At 49.5% G+C, this 25444-nt stretch overlaps 1 protein-coding gene across 1 annotated transcript; it reads left to right on the forward strand.

Moving 5' to 3' along the window:
• Positions 1 to 380: 380 nt before the first annotated feature.
• Ldlr (low density lipoprotein receptor) lies at positions 381 to 24305 on the forward strand. Its single transcript, NM_001246823.1, is given in 20 exon segments — positions 381 to 847; positions 9309 to 9431; positions 9941 to 10063; positions 11170 to 11553; positions 12683 to 12805; positions 14360 to 14482; positions 15054 to 15173; positions 16141 to 16266; positions 16618 to 16789; positions 16879 to 17103; positions 18265 to 18383; positions 18717 to 18856; positions 19451 to 19592; positions 19792 to 19944; positions 20913 to 20982; positions 20984 to 20986; positions 20989 to 21074; positions 22103 to 22171; positions 22958 to 23115; positions 24252 to 24305. Coding segments are annotated over 20 exon segments (2562 nt in total). The 5' UTR covers positions 381 to 780; the 3' UTR covers positions 24288 to 24305.
• Positions 24306 to 25444: the final 1139 nt, after the last annotated feature.

Genomic DNA, 25444 nt, shown 5'->3' on the forward strand with positions numbered 1-25444 from the left:
TGAAGCCTCCTCATTCAGTCCCGTGGAGCATTGTGGAGCTGGACCATGGACTCCCTCAGGGAACCTCTTAGCGGTTACGAATCTTGATTTTGATATTAATTATCTAAAGTAACTTTAACTTTTGAAACAGGGGCCGCGAGCTCCTTCGCTCCTCAAGCCAGCACGCCCACCCCAAGTCATGTTTAGCAGCAGTTGCCCTTGATTTTATTTACCCTCCTCGCGGAACGCTGTTTATGAATCGAGTTGGATAACTATCTAAAAACTGTACTTGGGTCAGAAATCTGCGCGCGGTTCCTAGAAAGGGGAGGCAAACTCTGCAAGGACAAGGGTGAGCTTGTCCTTGCAGAACAGAAGAATACTTCTGTTTTCCTTTGGAGGTCAAAAGCATAACGTCAACCGTTGACCCAGGGTCTGGAAGGACGCGGGTCGTCCTTTGAACATTTGCAACAACTTAGATGCAAAGTGCGGTGGGATGGGGAGGCCGGAGTTGCGGGAGCTTCAAGGGTTAACTGTTCGGCCGTGTCACATCGGCCGTTCGAAGCTCCTCCCCGGGCCGTGAGGTGAAGACTTTTGAAAATCACACCACTGCAGACTCCTCCCCCGCCGGGAAGCCTCGCCCGCAAGAGCTGGGAATGCCTCTGGATGCGCGCGTGTAGTCGGCGGCCGGCTGAGCCCAGCGCAGGTTTGTAGCGGGGAAGCCGCCGGGTCCGGGATCCTTGGTTTGCTGCGCGGACACAGTGGGGTCTGTGAACCATCGGAGACGCGACGCAGGCTCTGAGGATGAGCACCGCGGATCTCAGGCTGCGCTGGGCCATCGCCCTGCTCCTGGCCGCTGCCGGGGCTGCAGGTAAGGCTTGCCCCAGGACCCTGACCCTGCTCCGCGTGAGGGGCGGCCCCCTGAACCCGGGCAGCCCCGGGTGAGATAATATATATATATATATATATATATATATATAATATATGTATATATTATATATATAATATATATTATATGGACGAGAAATGGTGCAATAGAACCCACTCGTGAGAACTTGGAGTGAGGTCCTTCCGAGTGACTGGTAGGAACTGTTTTGGAAAGGGGGTGCCGGAGTTGTAGGGACTCAAGGTGGGCTTAGGGGAGACGGGGAGGGTCCTCGCGGGTCAGAGGGTGAGGGTCCCCGGGAGGTGTTCTTAAGAGCCATGTATGGGGGAGTCCAAGAGGAGGGCTCCCGTCATTCGTCCTAGGGACCGGGGAGATCCAGGCCCAGCTGTCCAACTTCCGAGTCCCTAGTCCTCCGAACAAGGAAGGCTTGGGGTCTCCACAGCTACACCCGAATCCTGCTGCTACCGCGTGCCCGAAAGCTCCGCCCCAGCCCCACCTCCCACCGCACCCCCGAGCTCCTATTGGGGGCAGCAGGAACAGGCGAGCCTCGAGCCACTCCCCTTGTCCAATGGAGGGCGGAGGATGAGGTGCAGGGTGTGGCTTGCATGAGCCTCTCGGGTGGGGTGGGGCTGCACATCTGGCAGGGACTTCAGTCCCTGTCTCGTCCGCGCTTGCCTGGTCCAGTCCCCAGGTGTGTGGGACCACCCAGACCTCGGTAGCCAAGGCTATCAGCCAGGGCGGGCCAGCGACCCGGCAAGAGCTCTTGCTGGCCTGGTGTGGTCCCATTCTCTGAATGTGTTAGGTTGGGCTGCTCCCTAAAGTGGACTTTCGTTTTAGGAGCCGTATTGGAGTTTAGACAGGAGGCTAGATAGTGTGTAACCAACCAGCCAGTCCTGGTTGGTTACAGACCCACCCCAAGTTCTTTCAGTACTGGGGACTGAACTCTGTATTGTACGTTTGGGACAACTGCTCTGCGGTGTAAGCCCACCCCGACCCCACTTTTAGACCGGATCTCTCTTAACCCAGACTGGCCTATAAATCGCTAAATAGCCTAGAATGACTGAACTCCTGATCTTCCTTCCTCCGCCTCAGGGATGTTGGGATGACAGTCCTTTGCCACCATGCCCGGATCTGAGGATCCTGGGGATCCTGCCAGGGAGGCAGGCACTCCATCACGGACCCAGCCCATCTGATTACTGTTTGTCTTGCAATCAGCCTGTCTGGGACAGGAACATTTTATTTTATTATTATTTTGTTGTTGTTGTTGTTTTGGTTTTTCGAGACAGGGTTTCTCTGTGTAGCTTTGGAGCCTGTCCTGGAACTAGCTCTGGAGACCAAGCTGGCCTCGAACTCACAGAGATCCACCTGCCTCTGCCTCCTGAGTGCTGGGATTAAAGGTGTGAGCCACCAATGCCTGGCCAGAAACATTTAAAACGGTGGCTCCTCAGCCAGTTCAGGTGTGCTGACCAGCAGGAGACTGGAAGGAGTTTCTGTTAGTCAGCAGTGAATGGCTGTCAACTGTACAACCCCTGAGGAACTCCAGCTCCCAAAGAGGAGGGAGCTGGGGGCATCGTGGCCCATAACTTTAATCTCAGCACTGGGAAGGTACAGGCAGGTGGATCTTTGTGAGTTCTAGGACAGCCAGGGCTATACAGTGTGACCCTGTCTCAGAGAGAGAGAGAGAGAGAGAGAGAGATAGCTTGTGAGCCAGTTGAACAGGCAAACACTCAGCCATTTAGTTGTAATTATGAACAAGTCTTGGCCTGATTTTACCCACCGATCATTGCCTTCTTTAAGGAAAAAAATACATTTTATGAAGTCTTGAACAAGACCTGGTTTTCCGTCTTGCAGAAAGGCCTAAGTGCCCTGTGCTGACCTCTCTAGACCCTGGCATCTCTGTCACTCCTCATGTTCATAGTGACTACTACAGCATGCTCTGGCTTCCATGCTGTGCCTGGACCATTTGTTTATTTTCTTTAAGAATGTGATCTGCCGTGTGTGCACATGCCTTCAGGTTGACCAAGAGCAGATCTGGGGCTGGGGTGGTAGCTCCGTTGGTGACCTGTTTGCAGTCCAAGTGTGAGGACCAATCTAAGCCAGATGTGGAAGCCTGTAATGGCAGTGCTGGCAGGGTCCCTGGGTTACAGTGAGATCTGGTTCAGAGAGAGACAGAGACAAGGGTTCAAAACTTAAAGAAAGTCATGTGGCTTGGACTTCTGGCCTCCACACATAAACAGACAGAGCCAGAGCCGACGTAAGGGACATCAAATACATCAGAGGTTCCTCCCAGCACAGGGAAAGTACAATTTTGCAAGCATTGGTAACATGCCATGTGTGTATTCATTTGTCTCTGTCATATTTCTCACTGAATAGAATTAGTACAAGATTGGGTGAATTTTTTTCCTTATCTTTTTCATTTATCTACTTTTGGAGACTCTGTAGCTCAGGCTATCCTGGAATTCACTATGTAGAGTTCAGGCTTGCCTTAAACTTGCGGCAGTTCATCTGCACCGAGCTTTCTCTTTCTTTCTTTCTTTCTTTCTTTCTTTCTTTCTTTCTTTCTTTCTTCCCTTCTTTTTTTTTTAAGTAGGGTCTCACTGTGCAACACAGGCTAACCCTGCCTCACTCCTGAGCACTGGCAGCTGCTCTGTTGTTGAGATTACAAGCCTTCTGGAGGTGATGCTCCTGTCTCTGGGTGATCCCTGCTCTTATCTTCCTTGCTTCCTCCAGATAACACTGGAGTCTAGACGCTTGGCTCTAGTCTGTTGCTTGGCTCTTTGGCGTTTGGCATTCTTCCCCTTTCTACCTTGAGTATATCAATAGCATCTGCACCTCTGGCATGAATCTGCTTTGGTTGCTGAGAGAGTGGAATTAATCAACAGGATGGGGTCTTCAGTTCAGGTGTTGGTTGGTTGGTTGTTCTAGATAGTTGTTAATTAGACTTGGTGGCAAATGGCTTTACCACTGAGCCATCCTTTTTTTTTTTTTTTTTTTTTTTTTTTTGGTATTTCGAGACAGGGTTTCTCAGTAGCTATGGAGCCAGTCCTGGAACTCATTCTGTAGTCCAGGCTGGCTTGCTGGCTTCAAACTCACAAAGATCCTCCTGCCTCTGCCTTTCAAGTGCTGGGGTTAAAGGCGGTGCACCATGATCGCTGGGCTACCACTGAGCAATCTTGATGGAGGAGAAATTAAGTGAAATTAACGATATGAGGGACTCACCAACAAACCTACTCAGGAAGAACTGTTACACAGGTAGGGTTAGCACTGCCAGCAGCATGGCTGGGGAGTTCATATTCACCTGTTAGAAAAGTTTGTGCCATAAGGAAGTTTAGGGTGGCTGTGAAAACACTTCTGTAAATTCTTCACCAGAGTTGACCTATAATCAGGCTCCATTCCCTAACAAAGGGAGACAAGCCTGACCTAGAACCAACCATCGTGCCCATCCTCTTATCAACGAACATGCCTCTAGCTCAAGGGGACAGTCAGGGTGACAAGTCCTGGTCCACCATTAGTTAAGTCTTTATCAGGAAGAGGCAGGTAAGCAAGATGACCAGATGACAGCCTTTACAAAAGAACATTGAACTTAAAAAATAACGCTGGCAATATCTGTGCTGTGTAACTCTCCCATCTGCCCAAGGGACTCAATTTACAGTCTCCTGCCTCTGTTTAAGGATAACAGTGTGTGTGGAATGTATGAGCCTGTGGTCTGCAATAAAGTTAATATTCTGCTCAAGGGTGGTTCCCTTTTGTGCATTAGCCAGAACCAATCACACACTATTATTAGAGTTTTTCCTACAGTAATCTCCAAATGCTCAAAGCAATTTCTCACGAGGAAGCATTCCCAGCCCGACTCTTCTATGTTTTGACAGGGTTTCCCTATATAGCCCAGGCTGGCATGGAAGTTATCATGTAGCCCAGGTTGGTCTTAAACTCATTGTAATTCTCCTGCCTCAGGATCCTGAATACTGAGATTACAAGTGAAAGCTAACACCTGACTGTGGGTTTGCTCCTTGTTGCTGGGGGTGGAGCTCAAAGTGCCCTGTGTGTTAGGCAAGCACTTTCATTGACAGTACCTTAACCTCCTCTGTTTTCTTTTTTTGTTTGTTTTCTTTCTTTTCTTTTTTTTTTTTTTTTTTTTTTTTGAGATAGGATTGCTGTATGTAGCCCTGGCTATCCTGGAACTTGTTCTGTAGACCAGGCTGGCCTCAAACCATAGAGATCCGCTTGCCTCTGCCTCCTGAGTGCTGGAATCAATGGTGTGCGCCACCACTACTTGGCTTATTTTGGTTTATTCGTTTGCCATCTGTCCTCAGTAGTCTGGGAAAGAAAACAGGAAGTGGCTGGGTATAGTGGCACTCTCCTGTCACCCCGGTACTCTGAAGGCCCAGGAAGCATCAAAGGGAGACAGCCTGAGCTATATGAGGCTTTGTCTCAGAAAATAAGAAGGGGGAAAAGAAAAAGTTTAGAAAGCAGTAACCACCTTATTTGTATGTGGGAAACAAAAGTGAACATTTCCCCTTTTGGTTTTTGTGGCCTTGTTCAAGGTTTGTGATTCGTGACTTTCGAGATCTGAGGGCCACGGCTGCAGAGGTGAGTGCATGTTGACTGGGATGGAATGTCCTTTTTTTAGTGTATACTATACACTAATTGCCTTTTATTTGATTCCATTTGTCTGTATCTCTGGCTGTCCTGGAACTTACTACTATGTAGACCAGGCTGGCCTTGCACTCACTGAGATCCACCAGCCATTGCTTCCCAAGTGTGGGGATTAAAAGTGTGCACCAAGCTGGGCAGTGGTGGTGCATGCCTCTAGTCCCAGCACTTAGGTAGAAGCAGGCAGATCTCTGTGAGTTCCAGGCCAGCCTCGCCTACAAGCGAGTTCTAGGACAGCCAGGGATACACAGAATAACCCTGTTTTGAAAAACAAGTGTGCATTACTATACCCCGGCTTGTTTTTTGATTTTTAGAATTACGTTTGTTTCTTTGTTTTGTGTGTGCTTGTGGGCTTCAGAGGACAACTGGCAGAGTAGGTTCTCTCCTTCTGTTGTGAGTTCTGGGGATCAAACTCAGGTAGGTCTGGCAGCAAGTTCTTTACCCACTCAGCCATCTTGCTGGCCTAGTTTATTTCTCTTGTTTGCTTGAAGTGGAGTCTCCTTGTGTACCCCAGGCTGACCTGGAAATTGCCGTGTAGCTTAGGCTGTGCTCAAACTTGGAACAAACTTCTTGCCTTTGACAAGAGGTCCTTGGGATGACAGGCATTCACCCCCATACCACACCTTACTAATTTTTTCTTTGTTTGGTTTTGTTCTTGAGATAGGGTGTTGCTGTGTAGCCCTGGCTGGCTTCAGAGTAATGGTGATCCTCCAGCCTCCACCTCCTGAGTGCTAGCATAACAGGCTTCTACCACATTGCCAGGTTTAGGGAGTGCTGGAGCTAGAACCCAAGCTTTGTGCATGCTGGGCAAACCCTTTACCACCTGAGTCCCAGCCTTTGGGTGTGGCTGGTATTTCCTCACTCACATGCTTATTTCTGTGATATTTAAGTGAGAGCATGGGTTAATGACCTATCACCAGGGCTGTGTGGTCTGATGGGGTGACACTCCTCAGCTCTTTCCTGCCAATGTCCCTCTGAACTTCCCTTTTATAATGACCCAGCCAGTCCTGGAAATCTAGTTACTCTGCTCACCCGACCATCAGAGAGAATGAGTGAGTCATTTCCTTTACTGGCCAGATCCTGGTTGCATGAATGAGTCACTGGTCTGGTTAGCCGTTGGGCAATGGAGTATGTATTATCAGCACAATGAATGTGCTGGTACACGCCTTTAGTCCAAGCTCTGAGAGTTCCAGGCCAGCCCTAGGTACTTAGGACAACACTGTTTAAGGAAAGAAAAAAAAAATTACGGTGTAGCTGAGCAGGAAGCCGGGACTTGGGCGGGGCCCCTGTACAGTAAAGGTGTGGGGTTAAAGGTTAACGGGGATTCAGATTCATGAAACTAGGCAGTGGTGGTGGCTCACACCTTTAATCTGAGGCCAGCCTGGTCTATGGAGCAAGTTCCAGGAGCCAGAGCTACACAGAGAACCCTGTCTCAAAAACATCATCAAACAAACAAAAAATTACTTTCAAGATCCTGACTTCATATGTTTTCTTGATGGGTTCGTTTTCCTCCATGTGTGCTCATGTGGTACAGCATGCTGTGCATGTATGGAAGTCAGGACAACTTGCCTGAGTTGGTCTGTCTTCCGCCATGTGGGTCTCTGGTCTAGAACTCAGGCTGGCAGCCTTGGCAGCAAGCACATTTACCAGCTCAGTTATCTGGACTCACATAGAAACCTTAGCATTTTGCCCCTTCCCTCGGTGGAGCTTTGCTTGGCATCCAGGCTGGAGATTTGGCTCTAGGTTAGACCCACTGTTCTTGTAGGATTTGGTTCCTGCCAAGTCTGTCTGCCCACAACCACATGTAAGCCTGGATCTAAAGGCCCTGATGCCCTCCTCTGGCCTCCCTGGACACTGCATTCATGTGCACAAACCCACACACAGACACATAATTTAAAAGAATGAAAACACTCAGTCTGGATAGATGGCTCAGGGGTTGAGCGAGTTGCTTGCTGTTCCTGAGTTCAGAGGTGTAGCTCAGTGGTAGAACATTTGACTGCAGAGGTCCTGAGTTCAATTCCCAGCAACCACATGGTGGCTCTCAATCACCTGTAATAAAATCTGGTGCTCTCTTCTGGCCTGCAGGAATGCATGCAGGCAGAACATTTCATACATAAAAAATAAATAAATAAAAACACTTATCACTGGGCATGGTGGTGCACACTTTTGGGCAGATTTTTTAGTTCCAGGCCAGCCTGGTCTATAGAACAAGTTACATGACAGCCAGGGCTACACAAAGAAATGCTGTCTCAGGAAAAACAAAACAAAACAAAACAACAAAAATTAAAAATGCCAAGCATGATGCCCATGCTTTATTTTTTTATTGAAAAAAAATTCTGTGTAATATATTCTGATCATGATTTCCTCTCCCTCATTTCTACCAGACCTTTCCTATCTTCTTTCTCTCTCTTTAGAAAGCAAACAGGCTCTGAGCGGTGGTGGCACACACCTTTAGTCCCAGCCCTTGGGAGGCAGAGGCAGGCAGATCTCTGTGAATTCGAGGCCAGCCTGATCTACAGAGCAAGTGCCAGGGCAGGCTCCAAACAATACAGAGAAACCCTGTCTCGAAAAAAAAATTCATAAAAACTCATAATTGGAAACCATAAAATACAAGCAAAAGACCAGTAAGGCTGAAGAAGAAGAGGAGGAGAAGAGCCCAAAGAAAACATGACAAAAAAAAAAAAATCTCTAAAAACAGTATTGAGTTAATTTTGTGTTGGCTTGTACTGCTGAGCATAGGGCCAGCCCTTAATTGTGCTTTGTGTACTCAGTAAGACTTAGCTTCTGGGTTAGGGATGGAGCCCATGTTCAGTTTCCCTCTCAGCAAGCACTTGGACCGTGTCTGGTTGGACCTGTGCAGACCCTTTGTGTGCTGTCTTCGTGAGTTCCTATGTGCGTCAGTCCTGTTGTGTTTAGAAGGCCTTGTCTCATTGGTGTCCTCCTCATCTGAAGGGTCCCCTGAGGGGAGAGATTTAGTTCATTAAAAACCGAGTGGCTCATTCTCTGTACACTGTCCAATGTGAGTCTCTGTGTTTGTTTGTTTGTTCCTGTCTACTGCAGGAAGCTTCTCTGATGAGAGAGACATTAATGGATGAGTGTAACAGAATGTCAGCAGGAATCACTTTGTTGCTACCCCCCTTTAGCAGAACAATAGTATTTGTTTTCCCTCTAGGTCCCTGACCATTCTAGTTTCAGGTTCTTGGCCACGGGATCTGTCAAGCATGGGTTCCATCTAATGAGGTGGGGTTTAAATCTGATCAGATAGTGGTTGGTTACCCTCAGAGCTTCTGTGCCACTATTATACAGTGTATCACGAAATCAGGTGACCCACACTTCAATCTCAGCACTCCAGAGGCAGAAGTATGCAGATCTCTTGAGACCAAGAGCATGCTATTCTATTTGGAGTTCAAGGCCAGCCAGAGCTACATGGGGAGACCCTGACTTGAAATAACAGCTCTAGCTGTCCTGGAACTAGCTTTGTAGTCCAGGTGGGCCTCCAACTCAGAGATCTGTCTGTCTCTGCCTCCCCAGTGCTGGAATTAAAGACATGCGCCACCACTGACCAGCAAATTAGATAAACCTTTATACTTTCTTCAACAGCCCAGATGTCAATATTAACAATTGATTCACAGATTTCCACGTATGGGTCCAGCAAATTTCACTGGCTATGCTGGGTAAATTTACCAGAAACTGGGAGTTGGCGTTTCTGTTGTGTCCCCTGGTATCAGGGTGGTGTGTGGCCAGTGTTGTGTTCTGCTGTTGACAGACCCTTTCTTCCCCTTTGTTCTTACAGCAGAAGACACATGCGACAGGAATGAGTTCCGGTGCAGGGACGGGAAATGTATCGCCAGCAAGTGGGTCTGTGACGGCAGCCCTGAATGCCCGGATGGCTCTGATGAGTCCTCTGAGACATGCAGTAAGCCCCCTGTATTTATTTGTTGGTGGTGGGTGCTAGGGATGAAACCCACGGCCTTGCACGTGCTAGGTTGGGGCTCTTCTGCTAAGCTACGCCCCATCCCTCACTGGGGAGTTCTAGGTAGGGAGTTCTGCTGTTCAAGACCCAGTGTTCTTGACCCATTTTCAGTCCTTCCAGATGGCGCAGGGTGACTATCAGTAACCAAATTTCCAAAATCCAAAGTATTTTGTTGCTATGATGGTGGATTTGGAGGGTTTCACACCTTACCCCATTCTATGCATTGCAGGCAAAACACGGGTCCACTAAGAGCCCTGTATGAAATTATCTACAGGGGCTGGTGAGACGGCTAAGCAGGCATGGAATTTGATCCCTGAAACCCATATAGTGGAAAGACTCCTGCATGTTGTCCTATGACCCCCCACATATGTTACGTTACATACACACACACAAATGGATCTGGTGTAACTAACTGGTATTCACTTTGAGTGACTGTTCCTCTTTCTCCCTAGTGTCTGTCACCTGTCAATCCAAGGAATTCAGCTGTGGGGGCCGTGTCAGCCGCTGCATTCCTAACTCCTGGCGTTGTGATGGGCAAACAGACTGTGAGAACGGCTCAGATGAACAAGGCTGTGGTGAGTGTTGCCCAGACTACAGGTGGTGTGGGGGTGGGGTGGTGTGTGTGAGGGGTGGGGTGTGTGTCTATGGGGGGGGTGTGGTAAGAGGGGTGTGTGTGTATGTGTGTGTGCTGGCCCTGCATGCACTAAGGAATCCACCAAGGGCCCTAGTGTGTGACAGCCATTAGTCATTCCTAAGGGACCTCCACCTGTGGTGCGATTGCTCCTTCCTGGCTCCCTCCTTTGGCTTAGTTTCACCTTGAAAGATGGAGGGATGGTGCCTCCTCTCATGGACATCAGAAGCTTTTATTGAGGCGGGAAGCCCTGGTGACTGTTGCCAGGCAGCCCACATAGAGGCTGCACACGCAGGAAGTGCTCACATATGTTTATCTCTGTGACTTAAGTACCCACACTGAGGAAGAAGGCTCCCCCACCCGCCCACTGAGCTCTGTTAGGAAGCAGAGCTGATGAACTGGAGGCCAGTGCGCCTCTCAGCTCCATGTCCGACATCATACCACTTTCCTGTGCAGATCTCTCTTTTTTTTTTTTCCCGAGACAGGGTTTCTCTGTATTGCTTTGGAGCCTGGCCTGGAACTCTCTGCAGATCAGGCTGGCCTCGAACTCACAGAGTCTCTGCCTCTGCATGCTGGGATTAAAGGCGTGAGCCACCGCCCAGCGCTGTGCGTATCTCTTAGACCCACAGTGGATGCTTGGGGCGTGAGAGTGCTGAATCCTGACCATTATAGACGTATACTGTAGGAGTCTCCATACCTACATTCCTTTAATACAGTGTAGTGTATACAATTAGTACAGTAAGCAATTCACAGCAGTATCTAAACACTAAGGTGTGGCTCAGCCTCTGCCTGGAATACCCCAATGAGGGGCTCTGGTGGAGCTCAGTGCTAGACGGCTGGCTTGATACTTGACCCTGCGATGAGGAAACCGAGGCAGAGAAGGTTGCTGCAGCTTCCTGGGCCCTTGCCTACGACTGCCACAGCTCTTCAAGGCTCTGTGAAACAGGCTGTGGTCCTTTTAAGCACAAGGGTTCTGTCTGTGAATGGACTAGTGTGTGGTGGCATGGGCCATGACGTGACAGGGTGCTCTCCTCCCTGTGATCCCCACAGCCCCCAAGACGTGCTCCCAGGATGAGTTCCGCTGCCAGGATGGCAAGTGCATCTCCCAGAAGTTTGTGTGTGACCAGGACCAAGATTGCGTGGATGGCTCTGACGAGGCCCACTGCCAGGCCGCCACTTGTGGGCCCGCGCATTTCCGTTGCAACTCCTCGGCCTGCATCCCCAGCCTGTGGGCCTGTGACGGGGATGACGACTGTGAGGACGGCTCCGATGAGTGGCCACAGAACTGTGGGGGCCGCGACACCGCCGCTGCCTGGAGTAGCAGCCCCTGTTCCTCCCTGGAGTTCCACTGTGGCAGCAGTGAATGCATTCATCGCAGCTGGGTCTGTGATGGCAGCGCTGACTGCAAGGACAAGTCAGATGAGGAGCACTGCGGTAAGGCCCCGGGAGTGGGGATGCGTGGTCCCGGCCCTGCACCGGTGCTTTGGGGCTTAGCAACGTGAGAGTACCCAAAAAGAAAGTTGATTTTTATTTTTTATTTTTTGGTTTTTCGAGACAGGGTTTCTCTATGTAGCTTTGGAGCCTATCCTGGCACTGGCTCTGGAGACCAGGCTGGCCTCAAACTCACAGAGATCCTCCTGCCTCTGCCTCCTGAGTGCTGGGATTAAAGGCATGCGCCACCAACGCCGGCGAAAGTTGATTTATTTTGAGTGAGGGGCTGGCTCAGTGGTTAAGAGCTCCTGCTTTCAGTGCATGAAGTCTCTAGTTCCACAGCCATGCTCAAGCCTGCATTTCTACCAGCTGGGGACCAAGTGTTTAAACATATGAGCCAGTGCAGGCGTTCTCATCCAAACACCACATCACACTTGCATTCAATCCCGTGAGTGATTTATTTAAAAATAAAATTATTAGCTGGGGTGGTGGTAGATGCCTTTAATCCCAGCACGTGGGTAGCAGAGGCAGGTGGACCTTGGTGAGTTCGAGGCCAACCTGATCTACAGAGTGAGTTACAGGACAGCCAAAGGTACACAGAGAAACCCTATCTCAAAGAAAACCACAAAAATAAATACATAAATACAAAATTATTATTGATGTATATAGTCTATGACTGTGAGTACATATATGGAGGTCAGAGGACAACTTCTGGGAGTCAGTTCTCACCATCTACTATAAAGATTCTAGGGGGGCTGGAGAGATGGCTCAGAGGTTAGGAGCACTGACTACTCTTCCAGAGGTCCTGAGTTCAATTCCCAGCAACCACATGGTGGCTCACAACCATCTATAATGAGATCTGGTGCCCTCTTCTGGTGTGCAGATATACATGGAAGCAGAATAATGTATACATAATAAATAAAATCTTAAAAAAAAAAAAGAGTCTAGATTATTAAAAAAAAAAAAGATTCTAGGGATTGAACTTGGGTCTTTGGGCTTGGTGGCAATTGTCTTTACCTGAGCCATCTTGCCAGCCCTCCAACTGCTAAGTTTAAGCTAGCTGCAATGAGACAGAGAAGAAAGAGTCTCTGATTGGTGCTTCTTGTGACAATGACCACCCTGTCCTCTCCAGTGACAGCCACCTGCCGGCCTGACGAATTCCAGTGTGCAGATGGCACCTGCATCCATGGTAGCCGCCAGTGTGACCGTGAATATGACTGCAAGGACATGAGTGACGAGCTTGGCTGCATCAATGGTAAGCTTTGCTCCCACCCTTTCCTGTCCCTGCTCCCCCTGTAAAGTTGGGACACTGATGGTCTCAGCTGAGGGAGGGGGATCAAGTCCTTAGCAGCTGTGTTTTCTTTTCTTTCTCTCTTTTGTTTTTGTTTTTTTTTCTTTTGAGTGTCCTGAGATAAAACACAGGTCGTCTATCTGGCCTGCTGATACTTTTTCTATCTCACTGACCTGCAATTTTGAAAAATACACGTAACATGAAATGACCACATTCTAGGGCTGAGGTGTGACTTTGTTGGTGAATTGCTTGCCTTGCATGCACAATGCAGTGTGTCCTAATGGCCATATGCACTGGGTGTGGTAACCCCAGCACTTGGGAGGTGGAGACAGGAGGTCAAGGCTGGCCTTGCGTACACACTGAGTTTGAGAACAGCTCTCACTTAAAAAATTCACTGTTAGTTTTTTGCTGTTTGCTCTTTCTAGTTGAACTCAGGACTTCCAGCACAGGACTAGGAGTTACTTGTTACTTTTTAACTGCATTGACTGTTCTGGTTGTGGTGTACAGGCCTGGACTCAAACAATCGGGAGCCTGAGTCAGGCAGCACACAGACCTGAGGCCAGCCTGAACCAAGTAGTGAGACCTCTGGCTAAAAAACCCAATTCAACTAAAAATTCGTGTCTTTACAGCTGTCACTATACTCAGTCTCTCCAAGATTGTTTTGTTGTTGTTGTTTGTTTGTTTGTTTGTTTGTTTTGCGAGACAGGGTTTCTCTGTGTAGCTTTGGAGCCTATCCTACCACTCCCTCTGGAGACCAGGCTGGCCTCGAACTCACAGCAATCCGCCTGCCTCTGTCTCCCCAGTGCTGGGATTAAAGATGTGCGCCACCAACGCCCGGCTGGTGTTTGCTTTTTTAAGACAGGGTTTCTCTGTGTAGCCTTGGCTGTCCTGGAACTCATTTTGTAGAACAGGCTGGCCTTGAATTCACAGAGATCGGCCTGTCTCTGCCTTCCCAGTTTTGGAATTAAAGGCATGTGTCCCCCACCCCCACTCTGTTCTCCAAGACTTTTTGATCCTGCAGAGTTGAAACAAACTCTATTCCTGTTAAACAGTAACTTCCTACTCAGCAACTACACACAGAGCCTTGGCTCAGCCTGCATAAGGCCCTGGGTTCCATTAACAGCACTAAGAAAAAAAACACAGAGAAACCCTTTACAGCGGGCATGGTGGAACATCCCTGTAATCCTGAGCCATGTCCCCAGCCCTCACTGGGGGATTCTAGGCCGGAGTTCTACCCTGAGCCACACCCCAGGCCCTCACTGGGGGATCCTAGGAAGGGGCTCCATCACTGAGCCACACCTCCAGCCCCTCACTGGGGGATTCTAGGCAGGGGCTCTACCCTGAGCCACACCCCCAGGCTCTCACTGGGGGATTCTAGGCTGGAGCTCTACCCTGAGCCACACCCCCAGGCTCTCACTGAGGGATTCTAGGCAGGGGCTCCATCACTAAGCCACGCCCCAGCCCTCACTGGTTGCACCACAGCCACTCCTGGCCATTCACTCTCTTTGCCTTCATTAGTGACACAGTGTGACGGGCCCAACAAGTTCAAGTGCCACAGTGGCGAATGTATCGCCTTGGACAAAGTGTGCGACTCCATGCGGGACTGCCGGGACTGGTCAGATGAGCCCATCAAGGACTGCAGTGAGTGTTGGGAAGCCAGACAGATGGTGGTGTTTTAGGGGAGCCGGGCATGGCACCAGCATGTAGTTACCACGGGGTCATGAGCCCCACACTCCACAGCATTCAAAAGGCTTAGTATGCTTCATAGACCTGACAGAGCTTTGGCTCTAGGGCAAGACAGGCATGAAGGGAGGGGTGCTGGGAGATGAGGACCTGAGTGCAGATCCCTAACACTTATGTCTATAAAAAATACTCTTGGGTTTGGAGAGATGCAGTTAAAAGCACTTAACTGCTCTTATACAAGACTCAGCTTTGATTCCCAGCAACGGAGTCAAAATAGGTCATAATCGCCTGTGACTCTAGCTACAGGAGATCCAGCTCCTGGCCCCCAGTGCCTCTGGCTTCTGAAAACATCTGCTTCATGTTCTCACACCCACATGCAGACACACACATACAGTTCACATGATTAAAAATAATGAAGAGAAATTATTTTGAAAGTGTTTTGCAAAGACAATGCAATGACTTAGTGTTTCCAGTGGAGAGTCAAAGGGGCTCGAGAGTCACCAGTTTGCACCTCCTCAACCCTGTGCAGGGACCAATGAGTGCTTGGACAACAATGGTGGCTGTTCCCACGTCTGCAAGGACCTCAAGATTGGCTACGAGTGCTTGTGTCCCAATGGCTTCCAGCTGGTGGACCAGCACAGGTGTGAAGGTGAGTCTGCAGTGTGTCCAGGCTGTGGCTCTGAGCTCCCTCTGCCCCTTTCCATTGAACACCAGGTCTCAGTTTCCCCAGGTTCTCAAAGGGCAGAATGCAGTCCCTACCTCCTAGGGCTATTAGAAGGGTTCCAAGGGTAAACACTGAGCACAGGCCTGTTAGGAAGCATGGGTCATTGGCAGTTCTGCCTTTTGGGGTCATCATCAAGAATTAAAGGTTCACACTGGGAGGTGGTGACAGACACCTTTAATCCCAGCACTCCAGAGGCAGAGGCAGAGGCAGAGGCAGGAGGATCTTCTGTGAGTTGGAGGCCAGCCTGGTCTACAAAGCGAGTTCCAGGACAGCCAGGGCTACACAGAGAAACCCTGTCTTTTAAAAACAAAGATTCAGGCTAGAGCTGGGACTCCACTGGCAGAATGCTTGCCTCATGTGCAGCAGGCTTCAGGCTCCACCCCCAGCACATCCTGAACCCAGCATGGTGGCCCACACAGGTAATCCTAACACTTGGGATATGATGGCAGCAGGGTCAGAAGTTCAGAGTCATCTTCTATGTTGCAAGTTCAAGGCCAGCCTGAGCTATGTGAGAAAAACGACAAAACAGGTCGTATGTGGCAGGAAATGTCCAGCACTTGAGAGACAGAGACAGGCAGATCTCTGAATTCAAGGCCAGGTTGGTCTCCATAGCAAGTTCTGGGCCAGCCAGAGCTACATATAGAGACCAAAAATAAATAACAGAAATACAAAAAAAAAAAAAAAAAAAAAAAGGGGAGAAAATAAAGAAGTGAAGGAGAGATGGCCGGGTGAATCCCACAGGTATCTAGCACTGGAGGTGACAAGGGTCCTGCGGGATGACATCCCTCAGCCACTGGAGGACCTATATTTTGATTTTAGCTTCCCTTCCCTACCTGTATCCTTGTAGGAAGGGTTCGTCTACCCCAGATAAACTCTTTCTCTGTTGATACAGACATTGACGAGTGTCAGGAGCCGGACACCTGTGACCAGCTCTGCGTGAACCTTGAAGGCAGCTACAAGTGCGAGTGCCGGGCTGGATTCCACATGGACCCTCACACCAGGGTCTGCAAGGCTGTAGGTGAGCACAGGGAGGCCGAGCTGCCTGGGAAGCCGAGGCGTGGGCAGCTCCTCTTTGGGGTTCAGAACTGTTAAACCTTGTGCTATCTGGGTATGGTAGCTCTCCGGAATCCGGGCTGTACAGTGAGGAAATGGGGCCTTTGCCCAGATATATCCTTTCTAGGGGTCACCAGCTGAGACTGTGGGACTCTACCTGTCCCTCCAGGAAGCATGGCCTGGGCCTCTGTAACATCTCCACTTACTCTTACTAAAGAACTGGATCCCGGGGTCTCAGGCTCGGAAGGTGGAGTTCTTGCCTGGCATGCATGAAGCCCTGGGTTCCTCTCCCTCACCACTCTGCATGGCCTTCCAGGCTCCGTAGCCTATCTGCTCTTCACTAACCGCCACGAGGTACGGAAGATGACCCTGGACCGAAGCGAGTACACCAGCCTGATCCCCAACCTGAAGAACGTGGTGGCCCTGGACACTGAAGTGGCCAACAATAGAATCTACTGGTCCGACCTGTCCCAGGGAAAGATCTATAGGTAAGCTTCGGTCCCTTCACCCTGCCGTCACCTGTCCCGGGGTGAGGCCCAGGCTCTAGGCTCCATGTGATCCCTTTTTTTTGCCTCAGTGCCCTGATGGACCAAGCACCTACCTTGTCCTATGACACCATCATCAGTGGGGATCTGCAGGCCCCAGATGGGCTGGCCGTAGACTGGATCCATGGCAACATCTACTGGACAGATTCAGTTCCAGGCAGTGTTTCTGTGGCTGACACCAAGGGTATAAGGAGAAGGACACTGTTCCAAGAGAAGGGGTCCAGACCCAGAGACATTGTGGTGGACCCTGTGCATGGGTGAGTGTCCTCAGAGCTGAGGAGTGCAGAGAACATTGGGATAAACTAAGGTGGGAGGGGAGATCCGGAACTGGTCTCAGGAATATGTGTAGCTGAGTAAGATAGATGGTTTTGAGCTATAAGAAGACAGTGAAAGAATAGCTTGGATTGCAAAGTGTTATCCTGTATCAAAATAATCAAAATCGAGGGTTAGAAGCTGGCTTATCAAGGGGCTGGAGTGGTGGTGGCTCAGGGCTTAAGAGCATTTGCTGCTCTTGCAGAAGCGCCAAATTTAATTCCCAGCACCCAAATGGCAGCTCACAGCCACCTATAACTCCAGGTCCAAGGGATCTGATGCCCTGGCCTCCTCAGGCATGGCACACAGGTATACAGACACATAAACATAATTAAAAATAAAATCTTAGCCAGGCTTTGGTGGCACATGCCTTTAATCCTAGTACTAGGGAGACAGGCAGGTGGATCTCTTTGAGTTCGAGGCCAGCCTGGTCAACAGAGTGAGTTCCAGGACAGCCAGGGCTGTTACATAGATGAACCAAACCTGGCTTAGTGGATGAAGGCATTTGCTTTCAAGCCTGACAACCTGAGTTCAATCCCAGGGACACATGCAGTAGAACTCACTGCTTACTGGTCTTCGGGGCCCAACACACAGGACAACTGCTGGGCATTCTCCGTAGGGAAGCACACCCTACCCACCACCCACCCCCACCTGTTATGCCTGTCCCTGTCAGGCCACATCCGTGGCCACGCAGGAGTAATTTCACAGTGCCTGTGCCTCAGGCCTACCTGGCACTGTCCATGCCCTGGCACCTCCTCTGCAGGGCCAGCAGTTACAGGCGTGCACTACCACACCCACCTTAACTCCACACTTTCAGAGAGGGGCTGGCCATCCAAGGTCGCATGTATTGACTGCAGGGAGAACCCTGCAGAAGTTGTACTTGGTGTTGGCAGCAGGGTAGAAGGCTTGAAGGGAATATATCTCACTCTGTAATGATGCCTGCCTTGCGAGTGTGGGGACCTGAGCTCCATCTTCACCACCCATGTGCAAAGAGCCAGTGTGGTTCCAAATTGAGAACTAGCTGTTTAAGCTGACTCTTGTCACCAGTAGTGGGAGCCTGCTGTTGGAGTCATCTCTCTTCTGTACCATCTGTTTGTCTTTCCCAGCTTCATGTACTGGACAGATTGGGGGACACCTGCCAAGATCAAGAAAGGGGGCCTGAATGGTGTAGATATCTACTCGCTGGTGACTGAGGACATCCAGTGGCCAAATGGCATCACACTAGGTATATCCAAGGGGTGGTCTTACCTGCAGGGCCTGGGCACCACGAAGTTGTCACAAGCACACGCTTGACATTATGAAATTTACATTATCCCCTTCCTATATAGCTGGAAGGGTTACTGGGTTGGGGAAAAGCCACAATGTGGCCTTAAGGTTCATGTGTGGTAAAGGACTTCTCTCAAAACTGTACCGGTTTTACTCCAAGCTAGTGCCCTGAAGTGGCATGATCTGGAAATTTCTAGAATCTTCTAGAATATTCTGGAATACTCAGGCAAACTGAATGATCTTATTCTCACCTCTGACCTCTTCGTATCTCCTTGTCTATTTGTGATTTTAGATATTCCCAGTGGCCGCCTCTATTGGGTTGATTCCAAACTCCACTCTATCTCCAGCATTGATGTCAATGGGGGCAATCGGAAGACCATTTTGGAAGATGAGAAGCAGCTGGCCCACCCCTTCTCCTTGGCCATCTATGAGGTGACCTTCGGGAATGTGAGAGAATTTGGTCCAGCCCTAGATATGACTCATCCATTCAAGTCAACACTGATTAGGATACAGGTTCTTGCTTAGAGATCTAGAGAGAGTTGGTAGAATTGCAGCTATTTCTTGGAACCAGTTTTTATTTTGTTTTATTTCTTTTTTTTTTATTGTGATGCTAGGATTGGAACCCAGAGTTCATGAAGAGACAGGAAAGTGCCTGGGGCTCACTGGCCAGCTATTGTAGCCAACCCAGTGAGCTCCAGATTCAGAGAGAGAGAGAGAGAGAGAGAGAGAGAGAGAGACCCTGTCTAAAAAATTAAGGGGAAAGTGACTGAGGAAGACACCTGACATCTACCTGTGGCCTCCACACACATGTGCAAAGCACACAAACATATGCATGCAACAGAGAGAGAGAATGGTTAGGATGAGAGATTTTATGCATATTTCACTACATTTATAAAGCAGAACTTTCTACTACACCCACTATTGCTTATGCTTAGAGAACCCAGAGGTTTGGGGGAGGTTATGGAGATGTGTTATGGCCAATGTTTTAATGGGCTTGGTTGTCTTGCATACATGTCACCCATGTAGGACAAAGTATTTTGGACGGATGTCATAAATGAAGCCATTTTCAGTGCCAATCGCCTCACAGGCTCAGATGTTAATTTGGTGGCTGAAAACCTCTTGTCCCCAGAGGACATTGTCCTGTTCCACAACATCACACAGCCTAGAGGTAAGCCCCTACACTCAAGCTTCTCTGCCATTGTCCTAGAATTCGCTAGACTTACCTGGCTTATTTGACAATGAGTTCAACACCTTCCTGTACCCAATAATAAAATTTTCATCCATTGCTCTCGAATTTTTCTAGACTATTCTGATGGATCTGATGTCATCAGTTCATTCTATCTGAACATCTGTCTTTTTCCCTGCAGGGGTGAACTGGTGTGAGAGAACAGCCCTCCCCAACGGTGGCTGCCAATACCTGTGCCTGCCCGCCCCACAGATCAATCCTCACTCCCCAAAATTCACCTGTGCCTGCCCTGATGGCATGCTACTGGCCAAGGATATGCGAAGCTGCCTCACAGGTATGGGTACAAGTCCCAGGAGCTGTGCTCACATGAGCCTGCCAAGGCTGACTGCACATGAGAGCTGCCTGAGGACTCATGAATGCGCTCACTTAGGCTGAGGTCCCCTTTGGGTCTCGTTGTCTCTAAACTCCATGTGGAAGTGGTCTAACTTCACATCAGGGCATCAAGTGAGAAGCAGGACCCCTTTCCCTGATTTCATCTGAGAAAGGCTCACTTTGGAGTTGTTTCCATCTATTTTCTGCTGCTAAAACAGACTGCCTGAGACTGGAGAATTTATCAAGCGTATATGTTTTATGTGGCTCCAGGTTTTATATACTGGAAGTCTCAGTATCTTTCTGCATGCTAACATGGGGGAAAGCGTCACGTATTGGCACACAGCAGATGTTCTCATTTTGTTTATTCATTTATTTAAAGGACAAGTTTTTGGGTAGGAGGGCAAGCTCCAGGACAGTTAAGGCTACACTGGGAAACCCTATCTCAAAAAAAAAAAGCAAACAAACAAACAATGGTTGTGTTTCATCCTTTTTCTTTTTTTTTTTTTTTTTTTTGATTTTTCCAGATAGGGTTTCTCTGAGTGGCTCTGGCTGTCATGGCACTCACTCTGAAGACCAGGTTGGTCTCAAACTCACAGAGATCCACCTGCCTCTGCCTTCTGAGTGCTGGGATTAAAGGCGAGTGCCACCACTGCCCGGCAGTGGTTGGATTTCTAATGTGGATTTTGGGGTCACTCTCATCATCTCAGGGACCACAGTGTCCTCAGCATTTGCACACCCTGTTTGTAAGAACAGGGTAGGTACTGTGGAGGCTGAGGCAGGAGAATCACAAGTTTGAGGTCATCCTGGAACAATGTTGCCAGCTGCTTACCAAATTTTAAGTGGAACTTGGTAACCTGCTTTCCACACAGAGTGGAGGTGTGGGTGGTACCCTAGCTCATGGCACTCAGGTCATGTTTATTGTCTCACCAGAAGTGGCACCTGTACTGACCACCCAGGGAACATCCACCATCAGGCCTGAGATCACTGCAGGAGCCGAAGGGCTGCCGAAGCACAAGGAGGATCAGTCGGCTTCCAGTACTTCCAGGCAGCCTGCACTTAGCACAGTGGAGTCGGTGACAATGTCCCACCAAGGTAAAGGCCAAGCCCACCTTTCAACCTTTCATTTGATAAGAACTACATTTTTTTTTAAATTACACTGATTTTTCAAAATTTTTATTTTTAGTGGGCCCCAGCAGGCACCTTCATTAAAACAAGCCATCTTACTGGCTCTGTTTTTACTTTTTTCTTTTTTTTTTGAGACAGGGTATCTCTGTGGCTTTGGAGGCTGTCCTGGAACTAGCTCTTGTAGACCAGGCTGGCCTCGAACTCACAGAGATCCACCTGCTTCTGCCTCCCAAGTGCTGGGATTAAAGGCGTGCACCACCACCCGGCTCATCCAGTTCTGAGTGCTGGGACTAAAGGCATGTGCCATCACTGCCCGGCTGTCTTACACTTTTAAAAGTACTTTCACATTTAGAGAGAATGAGGGAGAATATGAATGAATACAACACCTCAGTTAGCAACTTCCAGGGATCAAGCTCAAGTTGTTCTTGAAACTTGGTGCCTCTACCCACTCAACTATCTCCAGCTCTTCCTCCTCCTCCTCCTCCTCTCCCTCTTCTCCTCCTCCTCCTCCTCCTCCTCCTCTCCCTCTTCTCCTCCTCCTGCTGCTCTTGGACCCATTGCTAATTACACTGATTTATTCAGTGGGATTGGGTAGTGTGCCACCATGCCTGTGTGGTCAAAGCACAACTCTCGGCAGTCTTCTCTCTCCTTCCACCATGTGGGTCTTGGGATCAAACTCAGGTTAGCAAGATCCGTTACCCACTGAGTCATCTCACGGGCTCATTGTGCTGTGTGTCTACCTGGGTGTAGGTTTTGTGCAAATGTTTGGTATTTCTAGGGGTCTTGGAACTGTCCTCTGTGGACACTGGAGGACAACTGTGCCTGAGGTTAAGGCCGTATGATTTATGCAAATTTTGATAACATCTCCAGGTTTCCCTGAACAGGGTGGTAGACATGTGTCAGTTACTCTCCTTGGGTGGCTCCTGTCACGTCCCACTCTGAGTTCTGTGTCTTCTGACCTCAGCCTCCTTACTTTATCCTTTTTCTTACCCCAGTCCAGGGTGACAGAAGGAACGAGGAGCGGCCACAGGGTGTGGGGGTCTTGTCCATCACCCTCCCCATCGGTAAGTGCTGACTGTGCCATGGACATTGTGGGGCTCCTGAGACTTCATGCTTAGCCTGCTGGACCATAAACCTTTCTGACCCACAATGGAATGTCCCTGCCTGAGCGACATCCCTGCCTGAGGGACGCTCTGCCTTCCTGTGACCACTGCCCCCTTCTAATGTCATTCGTCCAAATAAGATTAAGTGACCCTGGTTGTGTGGAACACAACTTTAATCTCACAGGCAGAACTCTGAGTTTGTCTGAAGCCAGCCTGGTCTACAGAGCAAGTTCCAGGACATACAGGACTCAAAAATGTATCTCAAGAAAACAAAACAAACAAAAACTAAATAAAAAAGAGGTGTGGGAGAGGGAATTGTGAGTCTGTGTAGAAATCACATCGATCCATCCTTTAATCCCAGCACTCGGGAGGAGGAGGCAGATGGATATCTGTGAGTTCCGGGTCAGCCTGGTCTACATAAGTGAGTTCTAAGACAGCCAGGACTCAATAGTGAGACCCTGTCTCAAACAACAAAACAAAGCAAAGTTAACAGAGAATCTCACAAGGTAGAACTATGGAGTCTAGGCTGGTTCAGAAGTTGGCATCCTCCTGCCTCATCCCTCTGAAGTGCTAGGCTCACAGGTCCTGGGTCGTACCCACCCCCCCAGGATTTTTTCTGTGTATGATAAGTAAGTATAATTTTACATTCAGAACACACTGCTGTCATGTAAAGGAGCCAGAATGGAAATGCCTCACTGGCACAAGGCCTCCTGGGGCCTGCCCTGACCAAGCTCCTTCTCCCCATAGCACTGGTCATCCTCCTTGTCTTTGGGGCCATCCTGTTGTGGAGGAACTGGCGGCTGAGGAACATCAACAGCATAAACTTTGACAACCCAGTGTACCAGAAGACCACAGAAGATGAACTCCATATTTGCCGAAGCCAGGACGGCTACTCCTACCCCTCAGTGAGTATGCCCTTTTGTGGAAGAGAAGAGGCAGCTAGCAAGCTGAAGGACAGAAGTTAGCCAGGGGCATGCATAGCTCAGCAGTAGAGCCCCTGCCTGGAACCCCTCAGGGATGGGCTGGGGGCGTGACTCAGTGGTAGAGCCCCTCCTAGCATACTTGAGTCCATACTCTGTCCTCTGTGGCTGCTGAAGGAGGTGTCAGGCTCCTCTTAGTGGGAACTGGGTATTATGCAGAGGAAGTAGTTCAATTGCAAAGGCCTGTGATAGGATTGGGCATAATGTAGTTTTGTTTTTTGTTTTAAAAAAAAGATTTTATTATTATACAGTGTTCTGCATGTGTGCTTGCACACCAGAAGAGGGGACCAGATCTCATAACGGATGGTTGTGAGCCACCATGTGGTTGGTGGGAATTGAACTCAGGACCTCTGAAAGAGCAGCCAGTGCTCTTAACCTCTGAGCCATCTCTCCAGCCTGGGCATAATGTGTTTAAGAAGCATGGAGGAAGACTGGGAGGGTGGCTCTTGTTAAGAGAACTGGATGAGCCGGGTGGTGGTGCACGCCTTTAATCCCAGCACTTGGGAGGCAGAAGCAGGTGGATCTCTGTGAGTTCGAGGCCAGCCTGGTCTACAAGAGCTAGTTCCAGGACAGCCTCCAAAGCCACAGAGAAACCCTGTCTCGAAAAAACAAAAACAAACAAACAAAAAAAAGAGCACTGGATGTTCTTCCAGAGGACCTGGGTTCTATTCTCAGTACCCACATGTGTGTAACTCCAGTTCCAGAGGATCTGACACCATCTGGCCTTCACAAGCACGAGGCACACATGTGAGGCACAGACTTTCATGGAGACAAAACACCCACACACAAAAAATAATTCTAAAAAAGAAAAAGAAACCCAGGGGATGTACATGTGGCAATATCAGAGAGCCTTAGGGAGGACTTCTGCTCTGTGAGGCAGGCACCCTGGGGGCTCTCCACAAGAGTATTCACCCACCGCCCTCTGGTGGCTGTAAAGGGGACAGTAGACAGGGACCCGAGGCATGAGCCGATGCCTTCAGTGTGCAGTGGAATGTGGCGGAAGCTGACTGTGTGCAGTCCCCATTAGACTGATGTTTCCTGTGTTTATGGTTTTCTGACAGCGACAGATGGTCAGCCTGGAGGATGATGTGGCATGAACAGCTGTGAGAACCTTCTCTTTCCGGGATCCGTCCGCCGCCACTCTCAGGAAGGAAGGACACTTTTTCTACACCTCCCTGTCCAGGACTGGTCCTGCTGCCTCTGTGAACACTGTGTTGCTCAAAGCAAGATAAGAGCCAAGCTGGGCCGGGGATCAAGCTCAGTGGCCTGCCTGCCCCAGGCTCTGTTTTATATATTTATTGTCCAGGGGCAGAAAAGGCTGCTGGCTGTGCTCAAGACTGAATTCTGGCTGGGATCCCCCACCCCCACCCCCCCGTCTTTCTTTCCTTAGAAGGCAAAGAGGCGACCCCCAGAAGCTTCTTCATTGTCTTTTCTCCACTCACAGGAAGTGGGAAGGACCCAGGTGGAGAGAAGCTCTTTGCTCTGAACATACAACAGCAGGTTCTTGTGGCAGGGTCCCAGGTACCACAACCAATCCCTAAACTCAGGACTCCAGCATTTACCTCCACCCTGCAAGCCTTAGCCGCCTGCCAGTTAGCCTTGGCTCTGCCCCACATCAGGTGTTTCAAGCTACAGAAGCCAGGAAAGTGACTTGTGGCACTCGGCACTGATCTTGCTGAATCAGCAGCTGCAGTGCCCGATCCCTGCTCATGCCTTCTCTAACCCTTCTTCCGTTCCTGGAGGAACAGGCCTGAGTCGCCATTCTCCCTTCATGTTTATGAAGTGCCTGAGACAGACATCTGATTGCCTTGCTCAGGAGCCTCGGCCTGTGCTGTTTGAGCCGCCTGCTGCTGCTCAGGCATGGCCATCAAGACCTCAGCCCCGCGCCTAGCCTCCAGTCCCCAATTGTCCTTGTGGGACCTGCACTTCATTTCTCTCTTCGCACTTTTCCAGTTCAGAGTCGGGCACCCATGTGCTCTGCATCTGTGCTCTTAGATTGCACTGTTCCGTGGTGTGTTGGGATGGTGTTTTAGGCCAGATGTGGCCCCAAATCACTGACCACAGAAGACAATGCCCAGGGAGGGAGGAAGACGTCGGACTGATCAGGAGCCAAGCGTCCAGAAGAGTCCATTGCTCTCTTCAGTGCTGGGATGGAACTCAGAGCCTCTTTTTGGCCTTTTTTTTTTTTTTTTAACTTTAAACCTCTGACTTGTAGTTCTGATTCTGCACAAATACTGAAGCATTTCAACTGTTC

This window comes from Cricetulus griseus, chromosome 4 (genome assembly GCF_003668045.3).
Source record: "Cricetulus griseus strain 17A/GY chromosome 4, alternate assembly CriGri-PICRH-1.0, whole genome shotgun sequence".
Classification (NCBI taxonomy): domain Eukaryota; kingdom Metazoa; phylum Chordata; class Mammalia; order Rodentia; family Cricetidae; genus Cricetulus; species Cricetulus griseus.